We start from the raw sequence: 25,660 nt of genomic DNA, 5'->3' as shown, positions 1-25,660 counted from the left end.
TACTTCTTTCCGCTTCTTTCTTCTTCTGCTTTTGGCTGCACGCAAGGAAAGCAGCAAAAGTCTCTCTCCCCCCCAAACTCCGCCAGAAATGAGTCTTTGGGACCCTGTAAGGCAGGGGTCCCTAACCACCGGGCCCCGGACCGGTACCGGTCCGTGGATCATTTTGTACCGGGCCGCAAAGAATGAATAATCGTGATTAAAATATACATAAAAATATGTTTTTGCTTCCGGGTGTCTTATTTTGAAAGACAACCACTTCTGCCCTCGCCTAACTTCCGCGCTTGACTCTTTGGCGCGTGTTTATCCTGCATCAGCAATTCAAGCTAGCCCTCGCAAAATGAGCCAGAAACAGAGTTCACTTGAGAGTTTTTTTGGAAAGGGTAAACGAGACAACGATGAGACAGCAGAAGGGTCACAGACTGCCTGGTGAGTTGATATTATAGTGTAATAGTTCATGAAAGTGCCTAATATAAAATGTAATTGTTGCATTCAGATCACATACTAAATATAATGATTAAGGTTTTTGTTATTGGAACCTTCACGCCCCTACCCGGTCCTTGAAAAAGTGTTTCTGCGTGAAACTGGTCCCTGGTACAAAAAAGGTTGGGGACCACTGCTGTAAGGCATCCTGCTCCAAGAGGCTGCGCCCACGTGACAAGTCTCACAAAGACTCATTTCTGGTGGGGTTTGGGGGAGAGCAAGAAAGACTTCTGCTGCTTCTGCTGCTTTCCTTGCATGAAGCCAAAAGTCTCTCTCCCCCCCACACTTGAGAACAGAGCTGGAGAAAGTATCCTGCGATCCCAAATAAAGAATGATCGATCGGTAGGAAAATGGAGTGGGGAATTTTCCTGCAGACTTTTTTGGGGATTTTTCCAGGGTCTATGGTCCGCAAGATTTAAAATTATGAGTTTGTTGATCCCTGAGGTCCAAAAGGTTGGCGACCCCTGCCCTAGAGTACTTTTTGGGGTTGTTTTATCTCTCATGGTACCTCATGAAGTTTGTGGCAGAGAGCTTGAAGTTACTATTAGCGTCATAGTAATTTCTACGGTTACTTTTAGAATAAAAATGACCTCATCCAATTTTGCATTACCTGCATTATCTGAAAATTTGATAAACAATCCCTCTTAAACTTGGTGTTGAATTGGCAGTGAAATTATTAAACAAACTCTTTAAGTTTCACATTGTAGCATCCTGTTTATTGCCTTCCTCCAGTTCGATGAAGAATAACATTTGAGCATGTTCCGAGTAAAAACTTTTGAGTCATTACACGTCCACTTAATTGTCATGCCATTCCAACCACACTAAATTAACTTACTACTCAGAATGTCACTGGCTACTCTGTCAAGTGCTTTGCAGAAACCAAGTTATATTACACCTAAAGCAGTCCCACAATCTATTAAAAGAAGTTATCCAATCCAAAAATGTGGGAAGGTTGGTCAGGAAATATTTATTTCTGACGAATCTGTGCTAGTAAACCTCTCATAACCTCTTTTTTTCCAGAGTGCTCACAGATCAATCTTTTACAATCTGCTTTAGAATCTTCAAAGCATCAATGTGAAGACTGATCTATAGTGTTGATCACTTGGATATGCTGCTATTTTTGTTTCTTTCTCACGCCTGTCTTCTTTCACCAATTCTTATTTTTCCTCCACATACTTAAATCCCTATGGGCGTTTTCTGTACCGTCCAGTTGTCAATGTGCGTGGGCAAACTCAATTCAGCCAAGTTTCTCACTGCGCAGTTTTTAATTGCACAGTTGTTGGGCTTTTTTTTTAACAATTCTGCCAGAAATCACTTCACGGTCTTCTAGATCAGGGATCCCCAACCTTTTCGACGCCGCGGCCCGGTTCCGGCGTCAGCTGGGCGCCGCGGCCCGGTTCCGGCGTCAGCTGGGCGCCGCCATCTTTTTGACGAAAAATCACTTCCGGTGATGTCACGGAAGTGATTTTCGTCAAATGGCGGCGCTAGCGCTCGGTGAGCTTTTCGGGTAGAAATGGCTTTCTACCGGAAAACTCACCGAAGCGCTGGCGCCATCTTTTTGACGAAAAATTGCTTTTTACCAAAAAGATGGCGGCGCCCAGCAACCAGCGGCCCGGTAAGGCTTGTTCCGCGGCCCGGTACCGGTCCACGGACCGGCGGTTGGGGACCCCTGTTCTAGATGTTTATTGATCAATTTTTGCTCTTTACTTTTCTCAGACATCTTAAAGACGGATTTGTTTCTAGCTCCTGGAATCCTCTTTTTCCTTCTTTGGAGCGGGAAAAAATATGTTTGGGTTGCTTTGTCTTGTAGCTGTTGGTCTTTTCTCATTTTCTTTCAACCGTTAATATACCCCTCCCTTATTTTCTTGTTAAAAGATCTAAAAAAGCTATTTTGGGATTTGTTTAGCCTTTTTCACTGACTTTCAACCTTTACGGTTAGTTCTTTCCCTCTTTAATGCAGTCTCTCTTTTTTTGGGATTGGTACCAAACTTTTCCTAGAATGGCTTCCTTCATGCTCTCCTTGTCTTTATTCCACAATTTTATCCTTGATGGCTGTAGAAATCTGAATTGCATCCCTGGCTAAAGTCTCAACCAGACAATGCACCAAGGGTTTTAAAAACTACTCCCTTGAGAGTGGATTTTCTATGCCTTTAGTGATGTTTTCAACTTTCCGTACTGTTATATCTGAGTAAAGGACTTGAGTCCAGGCCCCATGGTCCACAAAACGCCCACCCCCCCAACCCAAATTTTCTCCTCATGCTGCCCCCAGATTTTAATTTGGTGCGTGAACAGAGGGAAATAGATTAAGTATGTGACTTGAGAGCAATCATACTAGCAATTTTTAAATTAATTTAACTAGATCTTAATTGAATTCAATGAATGAAATAATGTCATATTTATCCCAAAGGCAACTGGATTTTCTGGTTTTTCTTTTGAAGATGTTTTGCTTCTCATCCAAGAAGCTTCTTCCGCTCTTCTTCTTCAGAGCTGAAGAAGCTTCTTGGATCAGAAGCGAAATGTCTTCAAAGAAAGCCAGAAAGTCCAGTTGCCTATTGAAAAAGCTGATTGGAGACAATCATGACCTGGATGACTGAGACTCTTCATAGACAGAATGTCAACTTTAATTTATTTCACCTGATCCCGCCCGTTTATTTTTTTGCAATTTGGCTTTACTGCGCCCCAATTGTCGGTCTCCATCAGAAAAAAGTTACCGGGGTTATCTATGAGGTTGATAGATGTGATGTGAAAAGACCGATTTGACAGATGGATTTTCCAAATTCCCATGCATTCAAGCCATTTCTTCTCCTTTGTAGACCCTTTTATGAGAAAGAAAGGAAGTGCAGACTGGAATTCTTTTTCACCATTTGATGCATATATACGGCGTCTCTCCTTTATGCCTCTTTTTATGAAGCGTAAAGGAGCTGCTCTGACTGAAGCATTTTCCACACTCCGTGCATTTGTATGGTTTCTCCCCTGTGTGAATCCTCTTGTGCGACGTCAGAGCCCCATTTTCGCTGAAGCTCTTCCCGCACTCCGTACATTTGTACGGTTTTTCTCCTGTGTGGATCCTTTTGTGAGAAGTCAGGTGCGTGCTGGTGTTGAAGCGCTTCCCACACTCCACACATTTGTAGGGCTTCTCCCCCGTGTGGATCCTCCTGTGTGCGGCAAAGCTACTGCTCTGACTGAAGCTTTTCCTGCATTCGATGCACTCGTAAGGTTTTTCCCCTGTGTGGATCCTTTTATGTGCGATGAGATGACTGCTCTCACTGAATCGCTTGCTGCACTCCAGGCACTCGTATGGTTTCTCTCCAGTATGGATCCTTTTATGCGCCGAAAAGCTACTGCTCCGACTGAAGCTTTTCCCGCAATCTAGGCATGTATACGGCTTCTCCCCGGTGTGGATTCTTTTGTGGGAAGTCAGATTGCTGCTCTTGCTGAAGATTTTCCCGCATTCCAAGCATTTATACGGCTTGCCTCCTGTGGTTGTTCGTTTCCGCGGAGTACGGGGAAAAGTCCTCTGCGTTCCTTTGGGGGGAAAAGAACAAGTTCACCAGTGAAATAAAGCGATGAGAAAGAGACTGTTGCCGACGAGAAAAGAGAAGTTAAAAGGCAAAGGAAGAGCATATAAAAGTTAGCGCAGGCATGCTTCGTTTTACTGCACATGGAAGATATTGTGGGATTTTTAACAAGTCGAAGGCTTGTCACAACCCCTTGTTGTGGGATGATACTCAGCTGGCAGGAATAGCCAAAACCCTAGATCAAGGGTGTGAAACTCACGGCCTATGGGCGAGATGCATCACATGACACCCCTGCCCTAGATGATAGGCTCAAGATCTACCCTGTTTCTCCAACAATACGGCCTCCCCCAATAGGAAGTCCCAGCATGTTTTATAGGCATTAAATGAAATTAAGCCCCTCCCCCCAAATGAAGGCCTATATTAAAACATGCGAAATGGGGGGAAATGGTGGGGAGGCTTGCCGTTAGGAAGTACTTTTGTGGCACACCCGGATATGGTGCTGCCTACGTTGACCCCGATACGAAGTGCCCCACCAACGCCGAGGTCAACATCCAAGCCATCGCCGCCTGCCCGCCCGAATATGCAAGGGGGGGGGGGGAATTAAAGGCCTAGCCATTTTTTCGGGGCTCAAAAAAAAATAAGACCCGGCCTTATTATATGAGAAACACGGTAGATGGATCTTGACAGACTTAAACCCTCGGCCCTATCTAACAAAATGAAATTCCCTGTAAAGAAAAACTGTAGGCAAAGAAAACCAAAAGTCTATAGACTGGGTGAAACCTGGCTTTATAGCAGTAACTGTGAGAAGGATCTTGGAGTCAACCAATGAAATATGAGCCAACAGTGCGTGGCTTTGATCACCTAATGACCAAAGTGATTTGCTTAAATGTAGCAAAAAGGTCATAAAATCAGGCACAATTCGTTTTAACTGCACTTGGCAACAGAAGTTCCATTCCCAATTGTCACCATAATCTAGGAGCCTCGGTGGCATAGTGGTCAGAGTGTGGTACTGCAAGCTATTTCTGCTGCAGCCAGCTGCCTACAATTTGGCAGATCGAATATCACCAGGCTCAAGGTTGACTCAGCTTTCCATCCTTCCGAGGTGGGTAAAATGAGGATCCAAATTGTTGGGGGCAGGAGACTGACTCTGTAAACTGCTTAGAGAGGCTGTAAAGCATTATAAAGTGGTATATAAGTCTAAGTGCTACTGCTACTTGCTATAAATTGAGGACTACCTATAGTCTACATAGTAGCATGAACATTAATTTTATGAGCTCTGGGAAACAAACAAAAAATTTCTGACTTGCTTAATTGTGATACTTGCTTTATTGTGGTAGTCCAGGACTGAACCAGCAATATCTCTGAGGTATGCCTGCATTTTACTATTCCTAATTTCTAATCTCTGTGTTTTTTTTAATAGGTATCAACAGAAATATTCCTCATCTTAATTCTCTAATAGATTTTTAAAAGACTGGGATTTTTTTAACAGACGTAACAATTTATGAAGAGCAAATCTAGAAGGAAAACTTGGAAAGAGAAATACAGACAGATTAAAACTCTTTTAGAGGTTTGTGTTTTGAAAGGAAATAGACAACATGCTAAACTTTTCATTCTTCTTCTTATATAGACAGGAGACTAACCATAATTTAGGCTCCTGTTTTATGTCTGTATCATCCAAGTCCTTAAATTCATAGGGTCAACTCTGAAGCTGGCCTGACTGAGGCCATCTTTGGGACTTCAGTGTTGCCACAATGGAGCTGAGGGATAGGGAAGGGAGGGGGAGAGAGAGAGAGCTGGGGTTTGGTAGTCAAAGCAAAACACTTTCTCCTGGGAACCAAGGACATTCCCACAGGTGGCCGGAGAGAGGAGTAGTGAAGTTGCCAAGCAACTGGATGGCATCTTGATTGGACCATGTGACTGATTGTTTGGGAAAGGGCTGAAACTTTTAATTAGGTGAAAACCACAGGAACTTTTAGAGTTGGTTTTCACCAGTCCATGCCAATATGATATACCCAATAAAACTGTTCTTTGAGGAATCTACCTGCCTCGGAGTTCTGTGTGTTATGGGTATATTACTTGGAACCTTGACACATAGCGCACAAGGGCTCTTACCCAGCGAGGCCACATTCCTGGAGTTTTCCAGCATGACTTCTCCATGAAGAGCCTTTTGGTGAGGATCCAGTTGAGCCCACTCCTCCTCAGAGAAATCCACAGCCACCTCCTCAAAGGACACGAGACCCTGAAACAGGAAACCTATACTCCCAATTAACAGAAAAAGGTCTATTTCCGTGATGATGAACTTATGGCATGTGTGCCACAAGTGGTACAAAGAGCCATTTTTGCTGGCATGTGAGCCGCAGGCAAACTTACCTCACTGCGCATGCACGCGCCTGATTTTGTTGTTGTTGTTGGTTTGAGGCCTTTTTCGGCCTCTCAGAGGCTTAGAATAAACCTCTGCAAGGCTTTTCAGGCCAAATTATAGGCCCGTTTCATCACTTCCTGTAATACCAGAATATAATTCGGCCTGAAAAGCCTTTCAGAGGCCAAAAAAGGCTTCAAACCAGCTGAAAAATCAGCTGTGAGGCACAGTGCAGGTAAAGGGGTGGTGGTGGTGGGGATTGTGCGCGCATGTGCACAGGGCATGGGCCGTGCATTGCATTCTTGGTGCTGGCACGCAATTTTTGGCACAGGAACCCAAAAAGGTTAGCCACCACTGGTCTATTTGTTCACAAACCCTAAAAAAATTGGATTTTGAAATGAATTAAACAAGGCAATATTTTGGCAAGAAAATTGACAGCGGACTGATCATGAACTTGATCGTATCCCACAAGAATTTCAAGATCATTGGGTGCAGTGGTGGGATTCAAAGATTTTTACCACCGGTTTGGTGGATGTGGCTTGGTGGGTGGGGTGCCTTTGCGCAGGCACGGAGGCGTTCCAACTCACCTCCTGCAAGCCTGCACTCTCCCGGTTGCTTCAGCAGCTGCCACGCGGCACTCTGCTGTGCCACATAAAGCTGTGCGCTTGAAAAGCAGGGAATATAGTCGAGTATGGGAGCCCAGGTGGGTGGGTGGGCCCAACAGCAGAGTGACAGAGAGAACCAGTTCGGTCTCCGCTGCTCATCGGCGCTACTGACTCGGCAGAACCGGGCCAAACCAGTAGAATACCACCACTGATTTGGTGAAAGGAACAGATGGGTTCTGGACACTTCACCCATCACTGGCTCCAATTCTTCCTGGTGTTTTCAGGCAGGAGGCGGGGAGATCCTGCCTGCCTGACATTTCGGCCTTAGGGCCTGTGGCACCAGTCCCCAAGGTCAACGCAATGTCTTCAAGAGAGTTTTGGAGAGCCCATGCCAGGATCTGTCTGGCTGCCGTCACTAGGCACACAAAACACAACCCACTTTCAGCTTCTCCCCGATTTTCTGGGGAACATGCTCTTGACCAGAGCCACTGGCAGGCTGGAAGATAAGAATGTAGCTGCTACCTGAGCTGCAGATCCAGCTGCTCTCTCAGAGCCAGCAGAAAAAGGAGAGGCCCCTACAAAGACCAGCGACATTATTCTGTTCCCTACGAGAGAGACAAAAATGGCGGAAGGAAAATTAGTAAAATGTGGAAAGTGCATAAGCACACCAACGTGCCTACTGTCCCTGTCCTGTTGTTTTTTTTATATATATATTTTTATTTTTCTTATATGTATCCATGTATTCATAACTATGTTTTTACTTATACCTATTATCTTGTAAGCAATTGACAAATAAATAAATAAATAAATAAATACCGCACCCAAGAGAATTCATCAAAGAAGGGAGAGCTACGGACTCCCTGGGAAACTTTATGTGGCTTGGAAGGAATCCCTCCCATCATCCCTGAAGCTGAGGTATAGGGAGAGGGGAATAGAAATAGCTGGGATTTTGTAGCCAAAACAAAATATTTTCTCCTGGGAACCAAGGACATTCCCACAGATGGCTGGAGAGGGGAGGAGTGAAGTTACCAGGCAACCGGACGGCACCTTGATTGGACCATGTGACTAATTGTTTGGGAAAGGGAGAAAACTAACTTTTAATTAGGTGAAAACCATGGGAACATTCAGAATTGGTTTTTACCAGTTGATACCAATCTATATACAATATATAAAAAGGGAATACCACTCACGCATCGTCACAAAATCTACAAATTTGAAATTTGAAATTTGTTCCTCTTGGCTTCTAGGTGCTCACTAAGAACGGATTTCGAAATGACCATCAGAGCATTAGTATTTCCATTATTATTAATTATTATTATTATTATTATTATTATTATTATTATTATTATTATTATTATTATTATTGCTCTGATGCTAAGGAGTTCTACTCCCTCTTCCCACCTGAAAAGAAATCTGTTCCAAATGCAAAACACAAGCAGAGGAGTTTCAGTTTTACTTTCACAGCACCAAGTAGCTTTAGTACAGAACAGTTGAGCTAAGCCACACCCAGGCTCCTTGCTATCTCCTTCTTGCTCTCACACAGCAAATACTGATTCAGTTTCCATGTTTCAGTTTCCAAACAGCCCTCCACTCTCTCACACACTGACAGGACGTTAGCCAGATGAATACTGATGGATGCTGGTTGGCAGGGGCACATTTCCCTTATTTTCCTCCCCAAAAACTAAGCCCGATCATACATAGTTTCGTAGTGAAGCATGGGTATCGAGACAAGTATGATATATCCAATAAAACTATTCTTTGAGGAATCTACCTGCCTCGGAGTCCTGTTTGCTATGGGTGTATTACTTGAAACCCTGACACCCTCCTTTACCTTGAGAGGTGTCCCAACTTTCATCTTTCTGGAAGGTGACTGTGGGAAGCAGCTCCTGAGTGGGATCAGACGGGTCTTTTCTTCTCATGGGATGTTCTGTGATCATCTCCAGAATCTGTAACTCCAGGTAGAAAAAAGGAGAGGAACGAAAGGAACGGCACATAAAGAAAGTGTGTTTCCCTCTCTGCCCACATCCTTGCAACCTTTAAGCCCAGAAAACGATAATGAAGAAACCAGAGGTAGTATTCAGCAGGTTCTGACCGGTTCTCCAGAACTAGCGGAAATTTTGGAGTAGTTTGGAGAACCGGCAAATACTACCTCTGACTGGCCCCGCCCCCATCTATTCTCTGCCTCCCGAGTCCCAGCTGATTGGTTGGGTCTTCTTTTGTTGCCCCGCACAGGAGAACGGAGCTGGAAAGCAGGTTAGTGGGGTAGGGAGGGAATGGAGATTTTGCAGTAACCTTCCCCCAGGAGTGTGGAGGAAATGGGATTTTGCAGTATCCTTCCCCAGCCGCACCCACCAAGCCATGCCTACCAAGTCACACCCACAGAACCGGCAGTAAGATAATTCGAATCCCACCACTGTAAGAAACATTTAAGAATTCAAACATTGTTTATCTTTCCTAATATCCCTTTAGGACAGGACTCTCCAACCTTAGCAACTTTAAGTCTAGAGGACTTCAACTTCCAGAATTCCCCAGCCAGCAAAGCAGCAAAGCCCGCAAAGCAAAGCTGGCTGGGGAATTCTGGGAGTTGAAGTCCTCCAGGCTTAAAGTTGCCAAGGTTGGAGACCCCTGCTTTAGAAGTTTCAGAATAAGCATCTCTCACCTGCAGTTCTCCCTTCTCCTTCTGCTCCTCCGCCTGGCTCAGGAGGAAGCCTTCGGCCAGGGCCACCGCCTGGGAGCTGGTCTCTGCCCCACACTCCCGCACCCAGCTCTCCATCTCTGAAGGCAGGGTAGCTAGGAACTGCTCCAAAAGTACCAGATCCAACATCTGGGCCTTGGTGCGTCTTTCTGGCTGCAGCCACCGATGGCAAAGACGATGGAGATGGCTGCAAAGTTCTCGCGGCCCTTTGGCTTCCTGGTAGTGAACATTCCGGAAGCTCCAGCGCTGGATCTCTGAAGTGATGGCTTCCTCCTTTAGGGTCTTCTGCCCGGTTCGCGCCCAAGCTGCCCGACGGCTCCTTTTTCCAGCTTTCTCAGCTGCTTGGGGTTTCGACTCCATTTCCTTCGTTCTTCAACCCAAGTCCAAATGGGGGCGACAAGATCTCGTGACTCCATAAAATTCTTTTCAGTCATAAAGGAGGGTTCGTGAGGAGGTCCTGGATAAGTCTCACCAAGCTGGTTGAGCCCTCTCTGTTTCTGAGAATCCTTTGGATCGCCAGGCAAGATGACTCCAGCTTAGACATCCAAGGAGGAAGAGAAAAAAAAATATAGGCCAAGATATTTTGCTCACTGAGGAAAAAATTACACAGTCCTCCTTATCACGCTGCCCTGTACGTGGCAGATTGTTACCTTATTGTCACCCCTTGTATCCTTTCAACCTGAATAATTCTACCCTGTTTCTCCAACAATACGGCCTCCCCCAATAGGAAGTCCCAGCATGTTTTATAGGCATGAAATGAAATTAAGCCCCTCCCCCCAAATTAAGGCCTATATTAAAACATGCGAAACGGGGGGAATGGTGGGCGGGGCTTGCCGTTAGGAAGTACTTTTGTTGCACACCCGGATATGGTGCTGCCTGCGTTGACCCCGATACGAAGTGCCCCACCAACGCCGAGGTCAACATCCAAGCCGTCGCCGCCCGCCCAAAGATGCAAGGGGGGGGGGAATTAAGTCACCCCCGAAAAGACGGCCTAGCCATTTTTTTCGGGGCTCAAAAAAAAATAAGACCCGGCCTTATTATATGAGAAACACGGTAAACTCCTCCTCACACACTTAACCAACCAATCCGCCTGCAGATTTTGCACTTATAGCTGCTAACTTTCTCTTTGTTGAATAATCAGTTTCTGGCTGATGCTCCCAGTACATTTCTATACATTGCATGCATATCTGTTCAAAACTAAATTTCACTTAGTTCAGAAGAATAGGATAGGATAGGATAGGATAGGATAGGATAGAATAGCAGAGTTGGAAGGGGCCTTGGAGGTCCTCTAGTCCAACACCCTGCCTAGGCAGGAAACCCTACACCACTTCAGACAAATGGTTATCCAAATCTTCTTAAAAACTTCCAGTGTTGGAGTATTCACAACTTCTGGAGGCACCGATTAATTGTTCTAATTGTCAGGAAATTTCTCCTTAGTTCTAAGTTGCTTCTCTCCTTGATTAGTTTCCACCCGTTGCTTCTTGTCCTGCCTTGAGGTGCTTTGGAGAATAGCTTGACTCCCTCTTCTTTTGTGGCAGTCCCTGAGATATTGGAACACTGCTATCATGTCTCCCCTAGTTTTTCTTTTCATTAGACTAGACATACCCAGTTCCTCCAACCGTTCTTCATACGTGTTAGCCTCCAGTCCCCTGATCATCCTGGTTGCTCTTCTCTGCACTCTTTCTAGAGTGTCAACATCCTTTTTACATCGTGGCGACCAAAACTGGACGCCCTATTCCAAGTGTGGCCATACCGAGGCATTATGAAGTGGTACTAACACTTCAAGTGATCTTGATTCTATCCCTCTGTTTATGCAGCCTAGAACTGCGTTGGCTTTTTTGGCAGCTGCTGTACACATTCACACCTGCTAAGTTTCCCTTTGTAGAGAGGAATAGCAACAGATACCTCCGGGTACCACCTTGGGCATAAATTAAATTGCATAGTTGCTCACCAACTGCAACTATATTTTCACATAAAATAAATTGTTTCAACTTCTACCCTCAAAATGACATTATATAGAGCATTGCACACCAGAACTAGACGCAAGGACAGTTTTTCCCCGCATGCCATCACTCTGCTAAACAACCAATTCCCACAACACTGTCAAACTATTTAGTAAGACTGTATTACTATTATTCTTCTCATCCTTCCTATTAACTATCTCCTTTCTACTTATGGTTATAACCTTGCTGTTCGTATCTTTACGATTCATATTGTTTTATTTAATTTCCTAGTATGATTTTGATTGCTTAGTATCCTATGAGTATGACTAAGTGTTGTATCTTATGGTTCATGATAAATGTGTTTATGATGACTATGATTTATCACTTTTATCTTTTACATACACTGAGAACTTATGCACCGATGACAAATTCCTTGTGTGTCCAATCACACTTGGCCAATAAAGAATTCTATTCTATAAAATTTATGTGGAGATTCTCAGTTATCCAGGTCATGGTTTTCCAAAGGTGTTGTTTTTTTTCTGGAGGCAACTGGACTATGTTTGTTCTTTTGAAGCAGCTTCTTCAGTTCTGACAGGATAATAGGGAATGGGAGGATTTATTTATCTACTCCCCACTATCCTGTCAGAGCTGAAGAAGCTTCTTGAATGAGAAGTGAAATGTCTTCAAAAGCAAAAACAAGAAATTCCAGTTGCCTCCTGAAAAATCACCTTTGGGACATATATTTTCATAGTTCTCCAATAACACCCTCTACCCATTTGGCACCATCCTCCACCATCTCTGCCTTTCTCTTTTTTTTCCTCTTCCTTTTGTTCTTGGATACTGATCACATTCTCCTGAATGTTCCTGGTTCTTTTCCCTGGTTTAATTGTTTTACTTTTTAAATAGAAATCTGCCCAGAGTCATCCACAGACAAGAGGCAGCCACATAAAGTAACATTTAAAAAATATATGTCCAGCCTTCGATACTTATGTTTCACGCCAATCTTGGAAATCCTCCTGTTCTAATACTTTTTCCATTCAACATTTTCATTTACACTTTCTTTCTTCCTTAACCATTTCCTCTCAAGATTTGCTCTTGTTGCCTCCATCAAAGTAACATTCCCTTCCGTTTGTCTCTGGTTCTTCCATTTTCACTATTCAGCGGAGCAAGCGAGGCACCTGAGGGCCAGACAAGGAACAATGGATGGAAAGTGATCAAGGAGAGATTCAACCTGGAAATAAGGAGAAACTTTCTGACAGTGAGAAAAATCAACCAATGGAACAGGCGTTGCCTTCGGAAGTTGTGGGAGCTTCATCACTTGAGACTATTCTATATAATATATATATATATATATATATATATAATATACATATAATATATAATATTGAGACTATTCTATATATAATATTCTACTATTGACCTCACCCCTTTCCTAAGAGGTCTGTAGGGGCGTGCATAAGCACACCAAGGTGCCTACCTGTCCTATTGTTTCTTTTATTTTTCTTATATGTATCCATGTATTCACAACTATGTTTTTACTTATACCTATTATTTTGTAAGCAACTGACAAACCAAAATAAATAAATAAATAAATAAAAAATGAGACCTTCAAGAAGAGACTGGATCGCCATCTGTCAGAAACGGTATAGGGCAAGGGTCTTCAAACTTGGCAAGTTTAAGACTTGAGCACTTCAAACTCCCAGAATTCCTGAGCTAACATGATTGGAGGAGGAATTCTGGGAGTTGAAATCCACAATATTAAAGCTGTGAAGTTTGAAGACCCCTGTATCTCCTGGTTGGGCAGGAGGGTGGACTGGATGACCTACAAGGTCTCTTCCAACTCTGTTAATCTGTATCTAACCCTTGTCACCAGCTATTCCTAATGCCTAAGGAACCTTTACTTCCTGATCACCTCCACTTCAGGAGATCCGCCATCTTCCAACGGATCCATCCCATTTTTGATTTCCCTCTATTTCACTGACACACAACATAACTCTTCCCTTTCTCTTTCACTGTACCATTAATGCTGACTTTTTCTTATATATTCCTCTCCATTCCATGTTGCAAGTTGCTTTCCAAAAGAAACACCATCTTAGACGGCTGGCAACCGCCCAGCCTGTCAGTAGTGGCTAACTTTTGGGGGCTCCCGTGCTGGCCGATCTTCCACCTGCTGCCAAGCGACGGGCCACTGCCGGTGCAGCTCTTCACATTGGGGACTGGGTGCAGCCATTGGCTCTGCAGGTTGGCAGCCCCTCCCGGGGTTGAGCAGGGCTGGTGTTCGTTTCCATGTTTCACTGAACTGTTGAGACCTTTCTTCGTTCTCTCAGGTTGTTAAATAAAAAAAATTCTCTCTGCCCCCCTTCCCAATGACTCTGGGGGATGGATTCCGTGTTAGGGGTGGTGGGTGGCAGAGGCTGAACGACGAGCGCACCCACCATTAGAGTCCTTCCATCCACCCACCTCCAGGGTCTCTCCCACCTGGGCTTGTCTCCCTTGACATTAGCACTACACTCCCCAGGGGGGCGAAGCTAGGTGGGTGGGAGGTTGGATTGTCATTACCCTAGGGGGGCCAGGAGAGCACGAAGGCCTGCTCCCCTTTTTCAGCCTTAGGCCCTGACCATCATAGTCAGCTCCCTAACTCAGTGGTCCCCACATACCCCTTCACGCAAGCCACAGCTAGACCTGCCAGCTCTGCAGCGTTGGTTCCAAGGCAGGCAGCTGTCAGTATTTGACCCACAACCCTTGGGATGTGGGGGCCCCTACTCCGCCACAGGCGGGAGGTCCCCCTGGGCAGGGTTGCTTGCCACGTTTGTCAGGGTCTCCTTCCCAGGCCAGGTGCTCCTCCCTGGCCACTAGTTCAATTTCCTCACTAGTTCAATTTCCTTGTTATACCATTGTATTCCCAAAAGACTGGGCAGCGCATGCCCTTAGCTAGGGGAAAGGGGTGTTGTGTCCCTGACTAGCTAAGTCTTCAACCTGGTCCGCATTTTGAGCGGGACCATCTTACTGTTCCCATTGGTTGGTGCCGTTTGACAGCAGACTATATAAGGAGCTGTCAAACGGCATCAGTTGGGGCTCCGGCTCCAGCCAGCCGGCTGCCAGCCCAGCTGGGCAGCCACGTTAATCTGTTACTGCTTCAAATAAAGAAACGTTATTCTTCAGCTCCTGTGTCTGCCTGGTGTGTCCGTCTAGACCAATACAACAGTTTTCCAAAGGTGTTTTTTTTTTCTGGAGGCAACTGGACTATGTTTGTTCTTTTGAAGCAGCTTCTTCAGTTCTGACAGGATAATAGGGAATGGGAGGATTTATTTATCTATTCCCCACTATCCTGTCAGAGCTGAAGAAGCTTCTTGGATGAGAAGTGAAATGTCTTCAAAAGCAAAAACAAGAAATTCCAGTTGCCTCCTGAAAAATCACCTTTGGGACATATATTTTCATAGTTCTCCAATAACACCCTCTACCCATTTGGCACCATCCTCCACCATCTCTGCCTTTCTCTTTTTTTTCCTCTTCCTTTTGTTCTTGGATACTGATCACATTCTCCTGAATGTTCCTGGTTCTTTTCCCTGGTTTAATTGTTTTACTTTTTAAATAGAAATCTGCCCAGAGTCATCCACAGACAAGAGGCAGCCACATAAAGTAATATTTAAAAAAATATATGTCCAGCCTTCGATACTTATGTTTCACGCCAATCTTGGAAATCCTCCTGTTCTAATACTTTTTCCATTCAACACTTTCATTTACACTTTCTTTCTTCCTTAACCATTTCCTCTCAAGATTTGCTCTTGTTGCCTCCATCAAAGTAACATTCCCTTCCGTTTGTCTCTGGTTCTTCCATTTTCACTATTCCGCGGAGCAAACGAGGCACCTGAGGGCCAGACAAGGAACAATGGATGGAAAGTGATCAAGGAGAGATTCAACCTGGAAATAAGGAGAAACTTTCTGACAGTGAGAAAAATCAACCAATGGAACAGACGTTGCCTTCGGAAGTTGTGGGAGCTTCATCACTTGAGACTATTCTATATATATATATATATATATATATATATATAATATACATATAATATATAATATTGAGACTATTCTATATATAATATTCTACTATTGACCTCACCCCTTTCCTAAGAGGTCTGTAGGGGGCGTGCATAAGCACACCAAGGTGCCTACCTGTCCTATTGTTTCTTTTATTTTTCTTATATGTATCCATGTATTCACAACTATGTTTTTACTTATACCTATTATTTTGTAAGCAACTGACAAACCAAAATAAATAAATAAATAAATAAAAAATGAGACCTTCAAGAAGAGACTGGATCGCCATCTGTCAGAAACGGTATAGGGCAAGGGTCTTCAAACTTGGCAAGTTTAAGACTTGAGCACTTCAAACTCCCAGAATTCCTGAGCTAACATGATTGGAGGAGGAATTCTGGGAGTTGAAGTCCACAAGTATTAAAGCTGTGAAGTTTGAAGACCCCTGGTATCTCCTGGTTGGGCAGGAGGGTGGACTGGATGACCTACAAGGTCTCTTCCAACTCTGTTAATCTGTATCTAACCCTTGTCACCAGCTATTCCTAATGAAATTCCTAAGGAACCTTTACTTCCTGATCACCTCCACTTTAGGAGATCCGGCCATCTTCCTACAAAGCCATCCCATTTTTGATTTCCCTCTATTTCACTGACACACAACATAACTCTTCCCTTTCTCTTGTACTGTACCATTAATGCTGACTTTTTCTTATATATTCCTCTCCATTCCATGTTGCAAAGTTGCTTTCCAAAAGAAACACCATCTTAGACGGCTGGCAACATGGGAAGTGAAGCTACAGCCTAGGTCAGTAGTGGCTAACTTTTGGGGGCTCCCGTGCTGAAAATGATGTGCATGCTTGCGTGCGCACACTCACATGCCAGCACCCAGAAGGCAATGCGCGCAACCCCCACAACGCACCCTACACATGCGCACGCAAACCCTTCGCACACACACCCAGGGGTGGGATTCTACCTGGTCGGACCAGTTCTATAGAACCGGTTGTTAAGATTCTGCCCAGTTCGGAGAACCGGCAAATCGTGCTACTGGCTGGCTCCTCCCCTCCCTGCCCACTCACTCCTTATCTGGTATGCGCACCATCAAACTTGTCTGCTAAGTTGCTATTTTTACTTTTTTTTCCCCACAACTATCAGCTGTTCTTCTGTGCCAGGAGATTTAGATTAGCTAGAAAGCAGGAAATCATTGGATTTCTTGCTTTCTAGCTAATCTAAAAACAGAGCTGAACCTTCCTTAGGACTGAAGCTTCTATTTTTCCAGTGCAGACTCAGGCAGCAGATTGCAGAAAGGTAGATCTCTGAGTGAATCTGTGATTCTGTGAACAACTCAATCTGCCTGCCTGCTTTGCCTGATTTTGGGTAAAAGTTGCTTTTTTTTAATAAAAAAAATCAATATTTACATACAAGCCATGCCCAGCCAGGCACATGACCACCAAGCCATGCCCAGTCAGCAAGCCACACCCAGCCAGTCACATGACCACCAAACCACACCCACAAATTAGGCCACACCCACAGAACCGGTTAAATTTGAATCCCACCCCTGCACACACCGCATGTCTCTGCGCATGCGTGCGTGATCCCTCTGCGCTTTGCATCTGTGTGCATGCGACACACATTTCCCACGCACCCCGCACATGCGCGCCAGACACCCGACAACCAGCTGTCAGGTGGGCAGCGCATGCACATGCGCAGTGGGGCTCTTCCAGGTGACCTCTCGCATACTGGCAAAAGTGGCTCTGCATGCCACTTCCAACATGCGTGCCATAGGTTTGCCATCACAGGCCTAGATTTCCAGCTTGGGCCACAGACAGTGTTGTCTCCTGAGCAGCTTCATGGTCACTCTGGACACACGTGGGCCATGATGACAACTAAACCCCAATACCTCATGATGGTCCCATTTATGAGGGGTCCTTGGTGGTCTCCGAGCTTGCTTATTTTCTTGCAGACGTTTCGTTACCCTAACTGGGTAACATCATCAGTGCTAGGACTAGCACTGATAATGTTACCTAGTTTGGGTAACAAAACGTTTAGGACCAGCACTGATGATGTTACCTGGTTTGGGTAACGAAATGTCTGCAATGTTGAAAGTGAGAACTCACCCCTCTCCTAGAAAAATGAAATATTTTAGGAAATGTTAAAAAGGCAGAATATTTCCCCTAAAAGGGAAGTAGAAACTCAGAGAGTCAGAAGCTCACCCCCACACACACCTTTGTTAATGGGCGGGCCATTAATGCCTGGGCCAGAGTATTCTACATAACAAAGGCCTCTACCCATGTCGCCACTTGGCCTGGGAAGATTGCATCAGCCAGCACTCAGGTGAAGCCGTGTGGTCCAGACAAAGCCTACAAAGTTAGCTAAGACCCCGCCCCTGGGAGTCTGACAGCCAATGGGATACATTTCTTACACAGGAACAGGAAACACTAAGGTGGGGCCCAACAGAGGGTGTATAACTAAGGGTCTCTCAGCATCTTGGCCCTTCTTTTCCTTCACCCAACATCTTGAAGCATGTGATTGTCTCTTTCAGTTTGGAGCTCCAAGCCATGTGGTCCTGTCCACCATTAAACCATCTTTCCAAACGGTCTCCATGTTTCCAGTGTCTTTCTTCCCCATTTGGAACTGAACCCAGAAGGCTATTTCTTCCAATAGCAAGAAAACAAGACAGCTCAGAGACCACCAAGGACCCCTCGGCCACAGATATTTTCCTTTGTTGATCCCATTTAACCTTTAAATCTCCAAACCACATACAAGCCAACATACCCTGGTTTCTTCCCAAACCCCAAAAACCCCCCTTAGACTGTCCTATGACCTCACCCCTTCTAAGGAGGATCACAACCGCCCCTGCCTCTTTTTCCTGTGTATTATCACACAACTAAAAAAAAAACCCCCCCCAATATTTGGGCAGCACCACACATCAGTGAAAAGTAACAGTGTGGCTTCAGAACTCTCTTTCCTTCCTCCCATCATCTCTTGCCCTCCCTCATTTGGCCGGGAGGGGGGGGGAAGGGTCTTCTGCAGAGGTGCAGCTCAGTTCCAGGTGCTGCAGAAAAAATCTTGCGGAGAGGGGGTTTCTTTCCAGCCCTGCCAACTATTACATTTGAGGCTCAGAATCGGTCCCTTCCCAGAAGCTTAAAACGACACCATTAGCGGAGGGCAGAAAGTCCCTTCAGCAGATTTTTGGGTAGAAATGCTGGGGCAGAGATCCTGGTTTATGCAAAACATGAACACGGTTTCTTTCGGCTTTCCCCTCAGAGCCCTCTCTCCCAACTCTTTCCTCTTTTCCACTTGAAGTTTTGAAAAGCAAATGAGCCACTCGCCGTACTCATGTGTCTTGCTCACTCGCCCCACACGCCTGGCCTGGCTACCGGGCTGCTTCTTTCCGCATCTTTCTTCTTCTGCTTTTGGCTGCACGCAAGGAAAGCAGCAAAAATCTTTCTTTCTCTCCCCCCCAAACTCTGCCAGAAATGAGTCTTTGGGACCCTGCAAGGCATCTTGCTCCAAGAGGCTGCGCCGGCGCAAACAAGTCTCACAAAGATTCATTTCTGGTGGAGTTTGAGGGAGAGAAAGAAACTGCTGCTTCTGCTGCTTTCCTTGCATGAAGCCAAAAGTCTCTCTCTCGTTCTCTCTCTCTCCCCAAGAACGGAGCTGGAGACAGTAGGAAAACAGGGTGGGGAATTTTCCTGCAGACATTTTTTTGGGATTTTCCCAGGGTCTCTGGTCCACAGGATTTAAAATTATGAGTTTGATGGTCCCTGAGGTCCAAAAGGTTGGTGGCCCCTGATCCTCGGCAACTTTTAAGACTTGTGGACTCAGCAAAGCTGGCTGAGGAATTCTGGGAGTTGAAGTCCACAAGTCTTAAAGTTGCCAAGATTGGAAACCCTTGATCCAGGTCAAGGTGCTTTTTTTTTTTTTTTTTTCAAGAGGCAACCAGACATTCTGGTTTTTTATTTGAAGACGTTTCGCTTCTCATCCAAGAAGCTTCTTCAGTTCCCCACCATCCAGTCAGAGATGAAGAAGCCTCTTGGATGAGAAGAGAAATGTCTTCAAAGAAAACACAGAAAGTCCAGTTGCCTCGGGGGAATCACCTTTGGGACATCCTCTTCCTGCATCCTTAATATCTATGGAAGGGAAGGGAGGGAGCATCAGAGGTGATCCTCCCCATGGGAACAAAGGCAGGGAGCAGCCCACCCATCTTCCTCCTTCCTCCCCCCCTCTCCCTAAAGCATGCACAGCCAAGATCAGGATTAGGGATTCCTAGCCCGGCAATCCCTTTTTGGGGAACCCCTGGGGCTTTCCTCTTGCCACCGGCTATGGAGTGTTTGGGGAGAGGGGGAGGACCTGTACTTTCCCCCTTTGCTTGCAAGGATCGTCCGGGGAGGCTCTGCCTAGGGCTGGAAGAGGCAGTTGTCCTCCCCCTCCCCCCCCCCCAAACACACACCCGGGGAGGCTCTGAGTAGCGGGATCCCCTTCTGCCAACCCCCGCCCTCTCCCCATCTCGATTCCCAGGGCGCAACTCACAGCCGGTCCTCCCCCTCCAGCTGGACTCGGGGGCGGAACATGCGCAGTGGCGCTCAAATGCGAGCGAGCGCCCTCTGGTGGGACCCGAGGACAACGGCCCGCATCTCTTGACGGCACGATCGGCGGCGGGAGGGTGGGGGGAAACCTTACAGGCCATCTAGACCGACCTCTATTTCAGTTTAACGTCATTTTGGGAGGACAAACTTCCCTGCCTCCCTTCCGTTGGCTCTTCACGTCTTGGTGAATCCCTTCTACCTCCTGTCCTCATGTGTACATCCGAACTAGACTGTGTTGTTTCTCTGTGTCATATATGTGGGTATATACATAATTTTGGATTTATTTATTTATCCTGTCATGTTGATGTAGTGTAAAATTAGAGTGGTGGCCCTTTAAGAGCTGTATGCAACGAAATTTCATTTTCAGTGTCAATTAGTACATATTCAAAGTGACAATAAAGTTATTCTATTCTATTCAAGATTTTTATGTATTGTTTTCTTCCACATTTGGTTTAATGTCTGTAAAGCTGCTTAGAGTCACGTTCGGCAAAACGGGTAGCGTAAATTTGATAATATCTGGGAACCAAACCCTGGGCTCCTGCCATGTGCATCCCCAGATGTGCAATTTGCTGCCCCTTGAATGTTCCTCCAGATGTGGCCACCAGATTTTTAATTTGGGATAAGTCGAAAGAGGAAAATGTCTATGGAGATTCTCCGTCATCCAGGTCCTGGTTGTTCCAAATGTGCTTCTTTTTCCAAGAGACAACTAGACTTCCTGTTTTCTTTCTTTGAAAACATTTCACTTCTCATCTAAGAAGCTTCTTCCGCTCTGACCTTCCCCACCATCCAGTCAGAGCAGAAGCAGCTTCTGGGATGAGAAGCCGAAAGTCTTCAAAGAAAGAAACCAGAAAGTCCAGTTGCCTCTTGAAAAAAAGCACATTTGGGTCGAAAGAGAAAATAGATAAACACATGCTGGCAAATCTTCATTAAACTTGATCCAAACTGAATGTAAAGATAAAAAAAAGAACTGGAGATATTTGATCCTGAAGCCAGTTTGTTTGTTTGGTTTTATTTTTTATTTTTGCAGTCCTGGTTTATTTCTGAGCTAGAAGCTGCACTTGGAGGTGTCTTAAGGGCATTGCTGGTTCCCGCCCCCACCCCAAATTTAAATCTTTCATTAAAGAAAGCAATTTTGATTAAAGAATTGCAACTTTCCCCCAATTCTCTGCATTCATATTGTTGCACAATATGTTGCACAAAATGAGACTTTCAGTCTCAGTATCTTCCCGCTGCCTTCCCGGCTCTTTCCTTTGGACTGTTTTGGGATTTCAACATATAGAATGAGTAGAGTAGAATACAGAATAGAATAGAATAGGATTAGGAATAGAATTCTTTATTGGCGAAGTGTGATTAGACACCCAAGGAATTTGTCTCCAGTGAATAAGCTCTCAGTGTACATACAATGGTGATAGATCATTTTCATAGTAATTAAAAATGATTCATCATAAAAAAAATAAATGGAGATAACGATATAGAGAAGATTAAGGGGTTTCTTCTCCCTTCTCTGGTTTGACTGGTTTCCATCCTGTCTTTTTTTTTTAAAAAAAAAAATCCCCACCGATTCCAGGGTGTCCACCCTCTGCCACTTGGTGGTTGGTGATTGGGTGCCCGCTTTTTCAGGGGTTGAAAAGTCTCCATCCTTTTTGGGAGGAAGGGGATTAAACCCCCATTTGGGAGCACAAGTGATGCACCCCAATTTCTGCACGTTTAATTTTCCTGCTTGAGTTTGTAATGCAACCCCCCCCCCCCGTCCCTGTCTCTTCTCAAGGCTTTATCCAGGAAATTGGGGTAAGGGGGTGCCAAATGCTCCCCCAGATCTTCCTCCCTTCTGGCGAGCTTAGACTTTTCCTTCCTGGTCGAGTTTGGGATCTTCATTTCCCCCCTGCAATGCAAAGGGAATCCGGACTCTCCCCGCCTCCCAGAAGTGGGAAGACTGACTCTGATTTCACGTCCTCCATCCCTCTCTTTGCCTCGGTTCCCACGAGATGGCTCTGCACGTGTCTGGTGGCTCCCTAAATGCCGGACTTCTCCTGCGAAAACGAAACAGTTACAGCGAGCGAGCGCGGAGTCCTAGAGAGGCCAGACGTTCGGTGAGGTCCGTTGGGAGGCGCGCGTGCTCAATCCGCCCTCCGTGCGAGTGGGGCTGCCCCTCCCACCGTGGTTCCCGTAGTGTAAGGAGGAAACTCAGGAGAAGGGGAGAGAAAGGACGGGGGGGGGGGGAATCCCTCGGCTCACGTGGTCCTGGCGAGCCAATGACGGGAAAGAAGCGCCTGTCAGGTTGGGCGGGAAAGGGAATCGCTGGATCGCCTCAAAGCCGCTTCTACGCTGGGCGCGAATCTTCCTCCTGACTCTGAGGGAATCTTGGATCTCCTGGTGGCCTTTCATTCGTGCCCCGTCGAAGAGGAGACTTGGAGTCTTTGGCCTGCATAAATATTTGTCCTTTTAGGTGGCCTCTTGAAGCATTTCACTGCGTTGTCTGTGGAGATTCTCAGTCATCCAGGTCATGGTTGTCCCCAAGGTGCTTTTTCAAGAGGCAACTGGACTTTCTGGTTTTTCATAAGCGCATGGCACAACAGAGGAGAACAAACCCATCAGGACAAGATTTAGCAGTCCACCTGTATTTAAGATACAGGCCACTCTTTTGAAGACAGCGAAGTCCACATTTTAGACAGAGAGGACCGCTGGTTTGAAAGAGGGGTCAAAGAAGCCATCTATGTCAAAATTGAACAGACCTCTCTCAACAGAGGGGGAAAGGGATACGACATCACCTACGCTTCTTGGCTGGGAACTTTCCCTGAGGGCTTTGTTGGGTCTTTATTATTAAACCCGCTGGGAAGGGGGACAAGCTTGCTGGATCACATGAGCCTGGACAGCCAATGGCAGGAGAAAAGTGCCTGTCAAATTTGGGCAGGAAAACGCAGTCACAGGTTCTCCTCAGCTGAGGTGTGATTTTTCTTCCTGAGGGCTTTGGCTAGTCTAGAGGGGGAAAAAAGAATTAGGGGTGACATGATAGCAGAATTCCAGTATTTGAGGGGCTGCCCCTAAGAAGAGGGGCTCAACTTATTTTCCAAAGCATCAGAAGGCAAGACAAGAAACAATGGAAACTAATCAAAGAATGAAACAACCTAGAACTAAGACAAACTAATATTGATGACAATTGACCAGTGGAACAGCGTGCCATCAGAAGTTGTGGGTGCTTCATCACTGGAGGTTTTTAAGAAAAGACTGGACAGCCACCTATCTGAAAGGTATAGGATCTCCTGCTTGGGCAGGGGGTTGGACTAGAAGATCTTGAAAGTCCCTATCAGCTCTATTCTGATTGCCTGTCTTTTATTATTTTTTAGACTTCCTCATCATGCTTTGTGGTATCGGGGGTCTCCTGGTGGAGCATCGTTGGTAAAGGACCTCATTAAGGAAAGATTGGCTTGGACAAAATCTGCATCTGGTCGCTCAAGGCACTTGAGGTTACAGCATGAAATTCAAATGTCAAACCATCCATTGATTTCTGTTCTGCATACCAGCAGTGGCACACAGCTTGGAAAACAGCCTCATTTTTAGCTCTGGGTGAAAAGAAAATGACCTTGTTGACTGCAAAAGAACTCACCAGCTGCCCTTCCCAATGTTCCTCTACCTGGCTGAACATGAAGCCTTTGGCCAGCATCCAGCAGCACTGGAAAGTTCACAATTGGGGCATCTTTCGAGCTTCTGAGACAGTCTCCCTTTTCTCTCTTTCCGCTTCCCATTACTCAACTGAATCTCTGAAGGAGCTGCTTCTTGCTTTCCCAAGCTTGGGCCTATTGCTTGTGGGCATGGCATTGTTTAGATCCCCCTCTTGCCAAAGAAATCACAACTGTAGAAATTAATTATTAAACAAATCATTTTTAACCACTCAAATGTACCTTCAGTTTATAGAAAGTTGCTAAAAATTTCAGTTCTCTGGTACCCCTTTGAGTCCTTTGATATAAAACAAAATGATAGCTTCAACTAAAGCACTTTGAATTCACATGATTTCTCTCTGTATATATTAAAAATGACGCAAATATGAAAGTTCCTAACAAATGCTATACATTTATATAAGAAGAGTTCTTGTGTTTTATAAACTTTGTTGCTTTGTTAATAGGTAGATCTGTTTGCTAATATCTTTCTCATATTCCATGGATTTTAATGCATCATTGTCTCTGTAATGTGAATTCTTTGAAACACATCAGATCTGAAAGCATTCCACCTCTTTCTACAAATTTCTAGGTCTATTCCATTCTGTTCCCACTCACTGACAATTCTCCAACACATTAAACTAAAAGTCTAGAGATTCTCAGTCATCCAAGTCATGGTTGTCCCAAAGGTGCTTTTTCAGGAGGCAACTGAGCTTTTTTGTTTTTTCTATGAAGATGTTCTTGGATGAGACCCTCTAAAAGATGCAAATGACCAGCTGTCTGCAAAGAATATAAATTCGTCCATTCCCCACTATCCTGTCAAAGCTGAAGAAGCTTCTTTGATGAGTAGCCAAATGTCTTCAAAGAAAAAACAAGAAAGTTGCCTCCTGAAAAAGCACCTTTGGAACATATTAAACTTTTTTTTCTATTAGCTTCCTTGGTGTATATTACACAACATTTACACTACACCTGCTCCAAATATTTTACTATATTATCCCTTCAAAAGAATACAGTTAATACTCAAGATATACAGAAATTTTTTTAAAAGAAGCTACATTAAGATTCAAAATCAGAGTCAAAATCATGTCAGACAAGGCTTCTCAAATTTGTAATGGCCTGGCCCTCTCAAAACTTCAAATAGGACTGACCTTTGATCATCTTGATATTGCAAATTCAGGAATCTGCCTTAACTAATATAGAGGCACTAAAGTGACATTAAAACCCTTGAGAAACAGTAGTTCTGGAATATAACACCAAAAAAAAAAAAATACACAAAGAATTCCCTTTGAGCTGAATGTTATTTCTTCATGAACTGTCTGGTTTGGTTCTGCAACCCAACAAGACAGACACAGACTTCAGAGAGTAATTAAGACTGCAGAAAAAACAATTTCTACCAACCTGCCTTCCATTGTGGACCTGTATATTGTACAAGTCAAAAAGGCCTGTGAAAATATTTACAGACCCCTCACATCCTAGACATAAACTGTTTCAACTCCTACCCTCAAAACAACGCTATAGAGCACTGCACACAAGAGCTAGAAACAAGGAGTTTTTCCTCGAACTCCATCACTGCTAAACAAATAATTCCCTCAACACTGTCCAACTATTTACAAAGTCTGCACTACTATTACTATTAATCTTCTCATCACTCCTTATCACCCATCTCCTCCCACTTGTGACTGTATGACTATAACTTTGTTGCTTGTATCCTTATGATTTATATCAACTGTTTCCTAGTATGATTTGATTGCTTATTGTACCCTATAACTATTAAGTTTTGTACCTTATGATTCTT

The 25,660-nt window shown here is 44.8% G+C and overlaps 1 protein-coding gene across 1 annotated transcript in view; it reads right to left on the bottom strand.

The window, feature by feature from the left end:
• Nucleotides 1-3,127: 3,127 nt before the first annotated feature.
• Nucleotides 3,128-25,660, bottom strand: part of LOC113432016 (uncharacterized) — a 33,792-nt gene continuing 11,259 nt past the window's right edge. The window contains 5 exon segments of the mRNA XM_087954137.1: nt 3,128-4,005; nt 6,111-6,237; nt 7,485-7,567; nt 8,794-8,908; nt 9,622-10,027. Coding sequence (XP_087810263.1) covers nt 3,269-4,005; nt 6,111-6,237; nt 7,485-7,567; nt 8,794-8,908; nt 9,622-10,027 — 1,468 coding nt within the window. The 3' untranslated portion in view covers nt 3,128-3,268.

The sequence above is a fragment of the Notechis scutatus genome, chromosome 2 (assembly GCF_049901735.1).
Source record: "Notechis scutatus isolate UNSWTSFEM ecotype Mainland chromosome 2, rNotScu1.2, whole genome shotgun sequence".
NCBI classification, from domain to species: Eukaryota; Metazoa; Chordata; class Lepidosauria; order Squamata; family Elapidae; genus Notechis; species Notechis scutatus.
The sequence above is the reverse complement of the archived record's forward strand: the minus strand, read 5'-3'. Positions and strand labels throughout refer to the sequence as shown.